General features: G+C 46.3%; 2 protein-coding genes across 2 annotated transcripts; one reads left to right on the top strand and one right to left on the bottom strand.

Moving 5' to 3' along the window:
• Positions 1 to 430: 430 nt before the first annotated feature.
• Positions 431 to 9,857, top strand: LOC310925525 (uncharacterized protein). The gene is made up of 5 exons (XM_083887497.1): positions 431 to 817; positions 6,743 to 6,839; positions 7,820 to 7,973; positions 8,997 to 9,118; positions 9,453 to 9,857. Coding segments are annotated over exons 1-5 (714 nt in total). The 5' UTR covers positions 431 to 478; the 3' UTR covers positions 9,455 to 9,857.
• Positions 9,631 to 13,279, bottom strand: LOC310926261 (niq CART3-like; the record flags this gene model as incomplete). Its single annotated transcript, XM_083888359.1, has 4 exons — positions 9,631 to 9,779; positions 12,028 to 12,127; positions 12,975 to 13,058; positions 13,175 to 13,279. The coding sequence occupies 4 exons, from the start codon at positions 13,277 to 13,279 to the stop codon at positions 9,631 to 9,633; spliced, it is 438 nt and encodes a 145-aa protein (XP_083744485.1).
• Positions 13,280 to 14,798: the final 1,519 nt, after the last annotated feature.

The raw sequence follows: 14,798 nt of genomic DNA, 5'->3' as shown, positions 1-14,798 counted from the left end.
TTAATGTGTGTGTTAGTGTGTGTTAGTGAGTGTGTGTGTGTGTGTGTTTGTGTGTTAGTGTGTGTTAGTGTCAGTTTCGTTTCTCCTCTCATGAACTCGTCCTTCACCAAAAACCAAACATCTAAATAGTTTCTGTTTACACAGAAACCTCAGAGTCACACACACACCCCCACACACACACACACACGCATGCACACACACGCACACAAATGAAACTTTCCATGTTAACTGTGTGTGTGTGTGTGTGTGTGTGTGTGTTGCAGTCTTTCCTGTTGATCGCCCCGTCCTCTCTCACCGACATCAGGAGGAGGAGGAGATGGGTGTGGTTGAGGAGGAGGAGGGAGGGGGCGTGGCCTCCTCTCTCCTCCTCCTCCTCCCTGCGTTCCTGTGTGAAAGGAAAGTCAAGCTCAGTGTGACCTGAGATCCTGAGTGAGCAGCTCGTCTTCATCGTCTTCATCGTCTTCCTCGTCTTCTTCAGATGACCGTCATGGCCGCCGCCCCCTCTAAGTCGTCACAGAAGGCTAAGAACGTGGCTCTGGTTCTTCTGACCATCTGGTCCATCGTGTCCCTGGTGGTGATCGTGGTGTGGGCGACGTCACCCGACCTGAAGAGCTCAGCTCAGTGCAGGGCGGAGCTTCAGGAGACCACGGAGAAGATGGAGGGAGCTAAGGTGGTTTGTAAGAAGGACCGCGTGGCCCTGGAGGAGAAGGTGGAGGAGGAGCGAAGGGAGCAGGAGCGTCTGAAGGAGAACAACCTCCTCCTGCTGCGACAGCTGAGCGCCGCCAACGCCTCTGTGGACGAGTGTCGCCATGACAACGTGAGTCTGACAACACTTTTATTCATCTGTGTGATTTCAAGTCGAGCTCCGCCCACAAATGTCATCATTTAATTCAAACGTGTGACGAGCGACTGTGACTCCTCCCCCTCCTCCTCAGCCCCTCCCCCTCCTCCTCAGTACTTCAGTGTTTCTCTCTTCACTTTTTTCCATCTTCACATTTTCAGTCGGAAAAAGTGAGTGTTTGTCTTCTAACGCTGTTCCCTCCTCCTTTGCTTTGGAAGGAATCTCTCCTCCTCCTCCTCTTCCTCCTCCCTCCTCACTCACTCACTCACTCCTCCTCCTTCACCTCTGCTCCACTCCTCCCTTCCTTCCTTTCCTCGCCGGTGTTCTCTCCTTCTTTCCTTGGAGGGAAACTCTCTCTCTCTCTCTCTTTAGGGCGCGTTCACTAACACGCCCTAAAGAAAGATGGCCGCCCGTCACATGACCCAGAACAGTCTGGTTTGATTCTGGTGGTAACCATGACGACCACAGATGATTGTGATGATGTCACTGTGGCCTCATGTGACCTCAGAGCAGCAGCAGGAGCAGTGCATGCTGGGAACGTGTTCTACCTTCACCCTGTTGTTGGGTTAGGGTTAGAGGAGACGTCTCCATGACGACGTCTCCATGACGACGTCTCCATGACGACGTCTCCATGACGACCGATTAAGTCTCTGTGAAACTTGTGAAGCTTGTGTGATATTTGCAGCTACTGTGAGACTTTGTGACAACTGAGACATCACTGACAACAACTGACAACAACAGACAACAACACTGACAACAACACTGACAACATCACTGACAACAACACTGACAACAACACTGACAACATCACTGACAACAACACTGACAACAACACTGACATCAACATCACTGACAACTGACATCAACATCACTGACAACATCACTGACATCACCACTGACAACAATACTGACAACATCACTGACAACAACCACTGACATCACTGACGACATCACTGACAAAAACTGACATCACTGACAACTGACAACATCACTGACAACACCTGACAGCATCACTGACAACATCACTGACAACACCTGACAACATCACTGACAACAACTGACAACAATATCACTGACAACAACTGACATCACATCACTGACAACTGACATCAACATCACCGACAACATCACCGACAACAACCACTGACATCACTGACAAAAATTGACAACTGACAACAACATCACTGACAACAACATCACTGACAACAACAGACAACAACATCACTGACAGCTACTGACAGCAACATCACTGACAACAACTGACACCAACATCACTGACAACAGACAACAACCACTGACAACAACAGACAACAACATCACTGACAACAACAGACAACAACCACTGACAACAACAGACAACAACATCACTGACAACAACAGACAACAACATCACTGACAACAACTGACAACATCATCACTGACAACAATGGTGACTGTGTTTGTTAAACTTAGAAACTTCTTCTAAGAAGTTTGGAATAAATCTGTTTTTGTTCTAATGTTTTTATCAACAACACATGATCACAAGTATGTGGACACACACACACAGACACACACACACACACACACACACACACACACACACACAGACACACACAGACACACACACACACACACACACACACAGAGACAAACACACACACACCTGTTACAGATCAGCTACTGATCATTAACAATCAGCTGATTCCAAGGTTTTGATGTTCTAGGTTTAGGGTTAGACTGAGGTTCCTCTACAGTCCTTGAGGAGACTCCATGTTAGACTGAGGTTCCTCTACAGTCCTTGAGGAGACTCCATGTTAGACTGAGGTTCCTCTACAGTCCTTGAGGAGACTCCAGGTTAGACTGAGGTTCCTCTAAAGTCCTCGAGGAGACTCCATGTTAGACTGAGGTTCCTCTACAGTCCTTGAGGAGACTCCATGTTAGACTGAGGTTCCTCTACAGTCCTTGAGGAGACTCCATGTTAGACTGAGGTTCCTCTACAGTCCTTGAGGAGACTCCAGGTTAGACTGAGGTTCCTCTAAAGTCCTCGAGGAGACTCCAGGTTAGACTGAGGTTCCTCTACAGTCCTTGAGGAGACTCCATGTTAGACTGAGGTTCCTCTACAGTCCTTGAGGAGACTCCAGGTTAGACTGAGGTTCCTCTAAAGTCCTCGAGGAGACTCCAGGTTAGACTGAGGTTCCTCTACAGTCCTTGAGGAGACTCCAGGTTAGACTGAGGTTCCTCTACAGTCCTTGAGGAGACTCCAGGTTAGACTGAGGTTCCTCTACAGTCCTTGAGGAGACTCCATGTTAGACTGAGGTTCCTCTACAGTCCTTGAGGAGACTCCAGGTTAGACTGAGGTTCCTCTACAGTCCTTGAGGAGACTCCAGGTTAGACTGAGGTTCCTCTAAAGTCCTTGAGGAGACTCCAGGTTAGACTGAGGTTCCTCTACAGTCCTCGAGGAGACTCCAGGTTAGACTGAGGTTCCTCTACAGTCCTCGAGGAGACTCCAGGTTAGACTGAGGTTCCTCTAAAGTCCTTGAGGAGACTCCAGGTTAGACTGAGGTTCCTCTACAGTCCTCGAGGAGACTCCAGGTTAGACTGAGGTTCCTCTACAGTCCTCGAGGAGACTCCAGGTTAGACTGAGGTTCCTCTAAAGTCCTTGAGGAGACTCCAGGTTAGACTGAGGTTCCTCTACAGTCCTCGAGGAGACTCCAGGTTAGACTGAGGTTCCTCTAAAGTCCTCGAGGAGACTCCAGGTTAGACTGAGGTTCCTCTACAGTCCTTGAGGAGACTCCATGTTAGACTGAGGTTCCTCTAAAGTCCTCGAGGAGACTCCAGGTTAGACTGAGGTTCCTCTACAGTCCTTGAGGAGACTCCAGGTTAGACTGAGGTTCCTCTAAAGTCCTCGAGGAGACTCCAGGTTAGACTGAGGTTCCTCTACAGTCCTTGAGGAGACTCCAGGTTAGACTGAGGTTCCTCTACAGTCCTTGAGGAGACTCCAGGCTAGACTGAGGTTCCTCTACAGTCCTCGAGGAGACTCCAGGTTAGACTGAGGTTCCTCTACAGTCCTCGAGGAGACTCCAGGTTAGACTGAGGTTCCTCTAAAGTCCTCGAGGAGACTCCAGGTTAGACTGAGGTTACTCTACAGTCCTCGAGGAGACTCCAGGTTAGACTGAGGTTCCTCTACAGTCCTCGAGGAGACTCCAGGTTAGACTGAGGTTCCTCTACAGTCCTCGAGGAGACTCCAGGTTAGACTGAGGTTCCTCTAAAGTCCTCGAGGAGACTCCAGGTTAGACTGAGGTTCCTCTACAGTCCTCGAGGAGACTCCATGTTAGACTGAGGTTCCTCTAAAGTCCTCGAGGAGACTCCAGGTTAGACTGAGGTTCCTCTACAGTCCTTGAGGAGACTCCATGTTAGACTGAGGTTCCTCTACAGTCCTTGAGGAGACTCCAGGTTAGACTGAGGTTCCTCTACAGTCCTTGAGGAGACTCCAGGTTAGACTGAGGTTCCTCTAAAGTCCTTGAGGAGACTCCAGGTTAGACTGAGGTTCCTCTACAGTCCTCGAGGAGACTCCAGGTTAGACTGAGGTTCCTCTACAGTCCTCGAGGAGACTCCAGGTTAGACTGAGGTTCCTCTAAAGTCCTTGAGGAGACTCCAGGTTAGACTGAGGTTCCTCTACAGTCCTCGAGGAGACTCCAGGTTAGACTGAGGTTCCTCTAAAGTCCTCGAGGAGACTCCAGGTTAGACTGAGGTTCCTCTACAGTCCTTGAGGAGACTCCATGTTAGACTGAGGTTCCTCTAAAGTCCTCGAGGAGACTCCATGTTAGACTGAGGTTCCTCTACAGTCCTTGAGGAGACTCCAGGTTAGACTGAGGTTCCTCTAAAGTCCTCGAGGAGACTCCAGGTTAGACTGAGGTTCCTCTACAGTCCTTGAGGAGACTCCAGGTTAGACTGAGGTTCCTCTACAGTCCTTGAGGAGACTCCAGGTTAGACTGAGGTTCCTCTAAAGTCCTCGAGGAGACTCCAGGTTAGACTGAGGTTCCTCTAAAGTCCTTGAGGAGACTCCAGGTTAGACTGAGGTTACTCTACAGTCCTTGAGGAGACTCCAGGTTAGACTGAGGTTCCTCTAAAGTCCTCGAGGAGACTCCAGGTTAGACTGAGGTTCCTCTACAGTCCTCGAGGAGACTCCATGTTAGACTGAGGTTCCTCTAAAGTCCTCGAGGAGACTCCAGGTTAGACTGAGGTTCCTCTACAGTCCTTGAGGAGACTCCAGGTTAGACTGAGGTTCCTCTAAAGTCCTCGAGGAGACTCCAGGTTAGACTGAGGTTCCTCTACAGTCCTTGAGGAGACTCCAGGTTAGACTGAGGTTCCTCTACAGTCCTTGAGGAGACTCCAGGTTAGACTGAGGTTCCTCTAAAGTCCTTGAGGAGACTCCAGGTTAGACTGAGGTTACTCTACAGTCCTTGAGGAGACTCCAGGTTAGACTGAGGTTCCTCTACAGTCCTTGAGGAGACTCCAGGTTAGACTGAGGTTCCTCTACAGTCCTTGAGGAGACTCCAGGTTAGACTGAGGTTCCTCTACAGTCCTTGAGGAGACTCCATGTTAGACTGAGGTTCCTCTACAGTCCTTGAGGAGACTCCAGGTTAGACTGAGGTTCCTCTAAAGTCCTTGAGGAGACTCCAGGTTAGACTGAGGTTCCTCTACAGTCCTCGAGGAGACTCCAGGTTAGACTGAGGTTCCTCTAAAGTCCTCGAGGAGACTCCAGGTTAGACTGAGGTTCCTCTACAGTCCTCGAGGAGACTCCAGGTTAGACTGAGGTTCCTCTAAAGTCCTCGAGGAGACTCCAGGTTAGACTGAGGTTCCTCTACAGTCCTCGAGGAGACTCCAGGTTAGACTGAGGTTCCTCTAAAGTCCTCGAGGAGACTCCAGGTTAGACTGAGGTTCCTCTACAGTCCTCGAGGAGACTCCAGGTTAGACTGAGGTTCCTCTACAGTCCTTGAGGAGACTCCAGGTTAGACTGAGGTTCCTCTACAGTCCTTGAGGAGACTCCAGGTTAGACTGAGGTTCCTCTTCAGTCCTTGAGGAGACTCCAGGTTAGACTGAGGTTCCTCTAAAGTCCTTGAGGAGACTCCAGGTTAGACTGAGGTTCCTCTAAAGTCCTTGAGGAGACTCCAGGTTAGACTGAGGTTCCTCTACAGTCCTTGAGGAGACTCCAGGTTAGACTGAGGTTCCTCTAAAGTCCTCCAGGAGGCTCCAGGTTAGACTGAGGTTCCTCTACAGTCCTTGAGGAGACTCCAGGTTAGACTGAGGTTCCTCTAAAGTCCTTGAGGAGACTCCAGGTTAGACTGAGGTTCCTCTAAAGTCCTTGAGGAGACTCCAGGTTAGACTGAGGTTCCTCTAAAGTCCTTGAGGAGACTCCAGGTTAGACTGAGGTTCCTCTACAGTCCTTGAGGAGACTCCAGGTTAGACTGAGGTTCCTCTAAAGTCCTTGAGGAGACTCCAGGTTAGACTGAGGTTCCTCTAAAGTCCTTGAGGAGACTCCAGGTTAGACTGAGGTTCCTCTACAGTCCTTGATGAGACTCCAGGTTAGACTGAGGTTCCTCTAAAGTCCTCCAGGAGGCTCCAGAACTCCTGAACTGTTCCATCAAGCTGTTCTGGCTCCTTCAGAGAAGGTTTGAAAGTGTTTGTAAATCCTGGAGAAATGTCAGAGGGATTCCAGGATATTCCAGGACTTCTGCGGCTGACGTCAGTTCTGTATCAGTCCAGTTTGTTTGGACTGTTCCACATTTAACTGCTGCGTTAGAACAATGGAATGTTCCAGAAACACGTTCCTGCTTCTGCTCTACAGCTCTGACAGTCTGGACCAGGTGGGTCTGGATTAACCAGGTGTGTGTGTGTGTGTGTGTGTGTGTGTGTTCTCAGATGGTCCTGAACATGAACATCAGTGTCCTGCAGGAGAACGTGGAGCAGCTGAGAGAGAGAGAGGTTAACCTGACCACTGAGTTACACCTGAAGACAGGTAACACACACACACACACACACACACACACACACACACACACACACACACATAGAGACACTCTCTCACACACACACACACACACACACACGGCTCTGTTTCCATGACGACCTGTCAGTCATGGTCAATAAGGAAGGAAAGGAAACAAGGGAATGCACAAAGAAAGGAAGGAAATGATGACTGGAATCAGGAATGTGTGTGTGTGTGTGTGTGTGTGTGCGTTCCACGTCAAGAACAAAGGAAAGGAGGGATGATGGAAGGAAAGTGAGGAAAGGAAAAGAAGGTGAAACGAGGACAAATCCTGGGTTTGATTGACAGTTTTCAACATTTTCTGAACTAAATCAGAGTTAAAGTTTGAAGTCAGGATTAACTAAACCACTGTTCATGTTTATCATCATCATCATCATCATCATCATCTGTAAAACACAGTCAACAGCCTGTCCTGACTCCGCCCCCTCATGACTCCACCCCCTCATGACTCCGCCCCCTCATCCTCTCACAACATTGACTGAGATGGAAAAGTTTTATAAAGAAAATGAAGTTAAAAACTGTGATGATGTGTGTGTGAGTGTGTGTCTCTGTGTGTGTGTGTGTCTGTGTTGCGTGTGTCTCTGTGTGTGTGTGTGTGTGTGTGTGTGTGTGTGTGTGTCTCTGTGTGTGTGTGTGTCTGTGTTGCGTGTGTCTGTGTGTGGGTCTCTGTGTCTCTCTCTGTGTGTGTGTGTCTCTGTCTGTGTGTGTGTGTGTCTCTGTCTGTGTGTGTGTGTGTGTGTGTGTCTCTCTCTCTCTGTGTGTGTGTGTCTGGCAGCTGTCATCATTCCTAACATAACTCAGTGATAACTCTGGGTGTGTTACCTTATAAGTTAAAGCAGCTGCAGACCTGAACCACACATTTTATACAGGGTGTGGCCCCCCCCACCCCACACACACTAACCTGCCTGGTCCAGCAGGTGGCGCAATGACGTGTCCTTGTTTGTCCTCAGACCACATCGACGCTCTTGAACACAACCTGACTCAGGCCGACCACCTGACCAAGTCCTGCCTCAGTCTGAACGACGCTGCTCAGAGTGAGAAGATGGCGGCTCAGATCCAGACGGAGGCGTGTCAGTCCACCCGTCAGTACCTGCAGAAACAGCTGTGAGTGGCACCGCAAGACACGCCCCCTTCACTCACTCACACACAATGAATGTAAAACACGCAGGGTTAGCTTCATGCTAACTACACAAGCTAACATCACCAACCTGTTAGCTTGTGATGTTACTCAACAGTTTTTTTGATGTTAGCTTGTGTAGTTAGCATGAAGCTAACAGTGTTTTGTTGTTAGTTTGTGTTGTTAGCATGTAGCTAACACAGTGTTGTGATGTTAGCTTGTGTAGTTAGCATGAAGCCAACACAGTGTTGTCATGTCAGCATGAAGCTAACACAGTATTTTGTTGTTAGATTGTGTTGTTAGCATGAAGCTAACACAGTGTTGTGGTGTTAGCTTGTGTAGTGAGCATGAAGCCAACACAGCGTTGTGATGTAAGCATGAAGCTAACAGTGTCATGATGTTAGCATGAAGCTAACACAGTGTTGTGATGTTAGCTTGTGTAGTGAGCATGAAGCCAACACAGCGTTGTGATGTAAGCATGAAGCTAACAGTGTTATGTTAGCTTGTGTTGTTAGCATGAAGCTAACAGTGTTGTGATGTCAGCATGAAGCTAACACAGCATTTTGTTGTTAGCTTGTGTTGTTAGCATGAAGCTAACACAGTGTTGTGATGTTAGCCTTTGAAGTGAGCATGAAGCCAACACATCGTTGTGATGTAAGCATGACGCTAACAATGTTATGGTGTTAACTTGTATAGTTAGCATGAAGCTAACACAGTGTAGGTTATGATCCTCTGTTTAGGTGAAAAGGATTTACGGGCGTTTAGCGGAGCTTCTTCACATGCTAACCAGATTTAGCTCGTCACAGTTGATAAAAGCCAGCGAAGCTACTGACTCGTCATCAGTGAAATAAAGTTATTCATGATCAGCTTCAGCTAGTTAGCATCGTAAACGTGATTATCATGATATAATATATAATTATTCACATCTCTGAAGCTGTGATACTCACTGTGATTGGCTCATCTGTGTTTGAGGGCGGGGCTTAAGCTCACATGTTGACTCTGTGTTACAGTCATAAGTGTAAAACGCCCGAGCCGTCGCCAACCACCGCGGACAGGAAGTCGTCGGCCCCGCCCCTCGCTGCTGTTCCTGCTGTGGCTCTGCTCGTCTGCAGCGCTCTGCACCTGTTCACCTGTGAGTACCACGTTGACCTGTCAGTACCACGTCACATGACCGTTCACCTGTCAGTACCACGTTCACCTGTCAGTACCACGTCACATGACCGTTCACCTGTCAGTACCACGTCACATGACCGTTCACCTGTCAGTATCATGTGACTGTTCACCTGTCAGTATCATGTGACCGTTCACCTGTCAGTATCATGTGACCGTTCACCTGTCAGTACCACATCACATGACCGTTCACCTGTCAGTACCACGTCACATGACTGAAACCACAGAGAGCACCTGAACGCACCACCATCACCCTCAGTTTATGTGTAACAGTGTGTCTGTGTGTGTGTTTACAGGAGTTTCTTTTTGGAGGCGTGTCCTGTGGTCCAGGGAAGGAGGCGGAGCCTGGACAGACATTATGACTGCTGTACAAACTTCCTGTCTACAAAACAAACAGATCGCCATGGAGACGCCGACGTCACACTGTTTCATGATTAGACACAATATTTGCTTTAAAAGGAACAGCTGAGACGTTCACTGACCGTCAGAGACTCTGACCACTGTGTCACTGTGTTCCTGCTTCCTGCTGCCGACACCTCCCACTTCCTGCTGCCGACACCTCCCACTTCCTGCTGCTGGTCCGTAGCTGTAGCTGTACTTCCTGTTGCCTGCTGCTGTTTTTACTGTTTCAGTCGTGGATCAGAGTTTAGACGTCCTCACTGTCCATCATCAGCTGAGTCTCCATCAAATAACAAGCTCCGCCCACTGCGTCTCTGTCACTGTGTCACATTTTAATTCATTCACTTCATTATCGTGAGTACATTTGTATGAACACTCTGGGGTTGTGTTCTTGTTTGGACAAACTCAGACTTTTATTTTGAAAACTACAAGGTTTTGTTTTAGCGTAGACAAACAAACTGAGACTTTTATTTTGAAAATGGCAAGGTTTAATTTAGAAACTGAGACTCTTATTTTGAAAACTGCAAGGTTTCGTTTTAGCACAAACAGAAACTGAGACTTTTATTTTGAAAACGGCAAGGTTTCATTTACAAACTGAGACTCTTATTTTGAAAACTGCAAGGTTTCGTTTTAGCACGGAAGAACAGAAACTGAGCCTTTTATTTTGAAAACTGCAAGGTTTCGTTTCAGCGCGGAAGAACAGAAACTGAGACTTATTTTGAAAACTGCAAGGTTTCGATTTAGCACGGACTAACTGAAACTGAGACTTTTATTTTGAAAACGGCAAGGTTTCGTTTTAGCGCGGAAGAACAGAAACTGAGACTTTTATTTTGAAAACGGCAAGGTTTCGTTTTAGCGCGGAAGAACAGAAACTGAGACTTTTATTTGGAAAACTGCAAGGTTTCGTCTTAGCGTGGACTAACTGAAACTGACTTATTTTGAAAACGGCAATGTTTCCTTTTAACGCGGACGAACAGAAACTGAGACTTTTATTTTGAAAACGGCAAGGTTTCATTTAGAAACGGAGACTCTTATTTTGAAAACGGCAAGATTTCGTCTTAGTGTGGAAGAACAGAAACTGAGACTTTTATTTTGAAAACTGCAAGTTTTCTATTTAGCACAGACTAACTGAAACTGAGACTTTTATTTTGAAAACGGCAAGGTTTCGTTTTAGCGCGGAAGAACAGAAACTGAGACTTTTATTTTGAAAACTGCAAGGTTTCTTCTTAGCGTGGACTAACTGAAACTGACTTATTTTGAAAACGGCAATGTTTCGTTTTAACGCGGACGAACAGAAACTGAGACTTTTATTTTGAAAACGGCAAGGTTTCATTTAGAAACAGAGACTCTTATTTTGAAAACGGCAAGATTTCGTCTTAGTGCGGAAGAACAGAAACTGAGACTTTCATTTTGAAAACTGCAAGATTTCGTTTTAGTGCTGAAGTACAGAAACTGAGACTCTTATTTTGAAAAACTGCAAGGTTACGTTTTAGCGCGGAAGAACAGAAACCAAGACTTTTATTTTGAAAACTGCAAGGTTTCGTCTTAGCGCGGACTAACTGAAACTGAGACTTTTATTTTGAAAACGGCAGGATTTCATTTAGAAACTGAGACTCTTATTTTGAAAACTGCAAGGTTTAGTCTTAGCGTGGACTAACTGAAACTGACTTTTATTTTGAAAACTGCAATGTTTCGTTTTAGCACAGACGAACGGAAACTGAGACTTTTATTTTTAAAACGGCAGGATTTCATTTAGAAACTGAGACTCTTATTTTGAAAACTGCAAGTTTTCGTCTTAGCACGGACTAAATGAAACTGACTTTTATTTTGAAAACTGCAATGTTTCGTTTTAGCACAGACGAACGGAAACTGAGACTTTTATTTTGAAAACTTCCAGGTGTCATTTTAGCGCAGACTTTAGTTTTATTTCTTTGGTGACGTTGGAGGTTGTTTTTTATTACAAAATGAAAATGTGAAATGGGCGGAGTCAGAGCAGAGGGCGGAGTCAGAGCAGAGCTGACGTTTAGTTGATGGATGATGATCTAAAACCTGGTTCACAGCTGCTGTCTGATCAATAATGGATCAATAATTGATAATCACAGCTGATCGTCAGGTGTGGAGAGTTTTTTGGTGCTTTTTCAGACAAACTCGCAGCTTTAGCTCCGTCACTTTTTAACAAAAGCTTTTATATTTGGTCTATGCTGGTGTGTGTGTCTGGTGTGCGTGTGTGTGCGTGTGTGTCACTGATCGATGAATAAATGTGACGAGTTTGTAAATGTCTGTTTTCTTTGACCTACTTTATCGTCCTGATTTGAAGTTGACGACTGAGAAGTAAAGAATCTTTACGTTCAAAACAACGTCAATCATCAATAATTGATCATCAATAATCAATAATCAATCATAACAGATGACAAGTGGATTTTTAAAAACCTGCCTTTATTTTGAAGGAGTGTGTCTCTCAGCTCTACACACATCTGAGGACGTCGAAGTTACACACACTTCCTCTGGGACACGAACACAGCTTCCCCACTCTGGAACCTCTACGCAACGCACACTGCTGTCCTGACGCACACTGACACACACAGAGAGACAGACACACACACAGACACACACAGAGAGAGAGACACACACACACACACACACACACAGAGAGAAGTGACAACATCAACATCTCAAGTGTAAAAAGAGAAAACACTGTCACCCAGGAACATGAATATTAGTTGAATTTAAAAACACTGGGATCCAGGAACATGAATATTAGAGACTTTAAAAATCCTGAGACCCAGGAACATGAATATTAGTTGAATTTAAAAACACTGGGACCCAGGAACATGAATATGAGAGAATTTAAAAACACTGAGACCCAGAAACATGAATATTAGAGACTTTAAAAACCCTGAGACCCAGGAACATGAATATTAGTTGAATTTAAAAACACTGAGACCCAGGAACATGAATATTAGACACTTTAAAAATCCTGAGACCCAGGAACATGAATATGAGAGAATTTAAAAACACTGAGACCCAGAAACATGAATATTAGCGACTTTAAAAACCCTGAGACCCAGGAACATGAATATTAGTTGACTTTAAAAACACTGGGACCCAGGAATATGAATATTGGTTGACTTTAAAAACACTGGGACCCAGGAACATGAATATTAGCTGACTTTAAAAACACTGAGAGACAGGAACATGAATATTAGTTGACTTTAAAAACCCTGAGACCCAGGAACATGAATATTAGTTGACTTTAAAAACCCTGAGACCCAGGAACATGAATATTAGTTGACTTTAAAAACACTGGGACCCAGGAACATGAATATTAGAGACTTTAAAAACACTGAGACCCAGGAACATGAATATTAGTTGACTTTAAAAACCCTGAGACCCAGGAACATGAATATTAGAGTTCTTACTGCAGGCAGCCGGCCCAGCTTCTTCTCTGTGGACGGCAGCTGTTTGCTCTGTAACTTCTCCAGAACTTCCTGTAGAGCTTCAATCTGTGGAGGACACACAGGACATGTCTCCATCAGGTTGTCCATCAGTCCGTGTCCTTTAACAACACAACCATGACTCAGGACAAACTGTGACTCAGGACAAATTTCTGCAGACTCACCAGTTCTTTCTCCTCCTGCGTCTTGAAGACGTCGTCCTCACAGCAGCCTGTGATCACCAGCAGCCAGCAGGAGGCGCTGAGGAGCAGCATCCTGCCACTGACCATCACACTGGTGGACTTGGATGAGGCAGAGGGACGGAGGAGGACAGAGGACAGTCTTCAGAACGTCTCCTGAAGACTGAGACAGACGTCCAACAGCAGAGTTTAAATGTGAGCGTCTCTGACGTCATGTATTGATTTAACAGAATGAGACAAACAAGACTCACCTCTGAGGTCAGTGAGGGGACAGAAGACGTCAAACAGGACATGACGGGGGACAACGTCAGCGTTTAGACAGTCTTCACTCAAGAGGACACGGACAACGTTTCCTACTAACGTGTCCTACAGACAGACGTGTCCTTACAGATCCTACAGACAGACATGTCCTACAAAAGTGTCCTACCGACAGACGTGTCCTACAGACAAAAGTGTCCTACAGACAGAAGTGTCCTACGGACAAAAGTTTCCTACAGACAAAAGTGTCCTACAGACAGACATGTCCTACAAACGTGTCCTACAGACAGACGTGTCCCACAAAAGTGTCCTACAGACAAAAGTGTCCTACAAACATGTCCTACAGACAGACGTGTCCTACAAACTAGTCCTACAGACAGACGTGTCCTACAAACGTGTCCCACAGACCCTACAAACGCGTCCTACAAAAGTGTCCTACAGACAAACGTGTCCTACAGACCCTACAGACAAACGCGTCCTACAAAAGTGTCCTACAGACAAACATGTCCTACAGACAAACGTGTCCTCCAGGCAAACGTGTACTACAGACAAACATGTCCTACAAACGTGTCCTACAGACAAACGTCTCCTACAAACATGTCCTACAGACAGACGTGTCCTACAAACTAGTCCTACAGACAGACGTGTCCTACAAACGTGTCCCACAGACCCTACAAACGCGTCCTACAAAAGTGTCCTACAGACAAACGTGTCCTACAGACCCTACAGACAAACGCGTCCTACAAAAGTGTCCTACAGACAAACATGTCCTACAGACAAACGTGTCCTCCAGGCAAACGTGTCCTACAGTCAAACATGTCCTACAAACGTGTCCTACAGACAAACGTCTCCTACAAACAAAAAAAGGCTTTCATTTCCTGTTCAGAGTGAGACCACCGTCTGAAGACGTCACTGTGGACACAATCATAGACCTGACAGTCAAACACACACACACACACACACTGAGGCTCAGACGCCCCCTGGTGGCACAAACCTATGTGTGTGTGTGTGTCTGTGTGTGTGTCTGTGTGTGTGTGTGTGTTGAGGATAAAAGCAGCAACATTAGTTAACATGTTTAATAAGAAAATAACATCTGAACACAAACGTGTCCTGCTGCAGTCACAGCTGCAGAGTTTCCATGGAAACAATCAACTTAAATACAACTTTAAATCATCTGAAGCAAAAGGTGCAGTGGTTCAGGCAGCGTCTCTTCCCACAATCCTCTCTGGTTCTAAAACAGGAAGTAAAAAATAAATAAGTTAAAGTTAAGTGAGTGACTTTGGTGTGGGAGAGTGAGTGACCTTGGTGTGGGAGAGTGAGTGACCTTGGTGTGGGAGAGTGAGTGACCTTG

The sequence above is a fragment of the Microchirus variegatus genome (assembly GCF_963457635.1).
Source record: "Microchirus variegatus genome assembly, chromosome: 4".
NCBI lineage: Eukaryota > Metazoa > Chordata > Actinopteri > Pleuronectiformes > Soleidae > Microchirus > Microchirus variegatus.
Note: the sequence above shows the minus strand (reverse complement) of the source record. Positions and strands in the feature narration are given on the sequence as shown.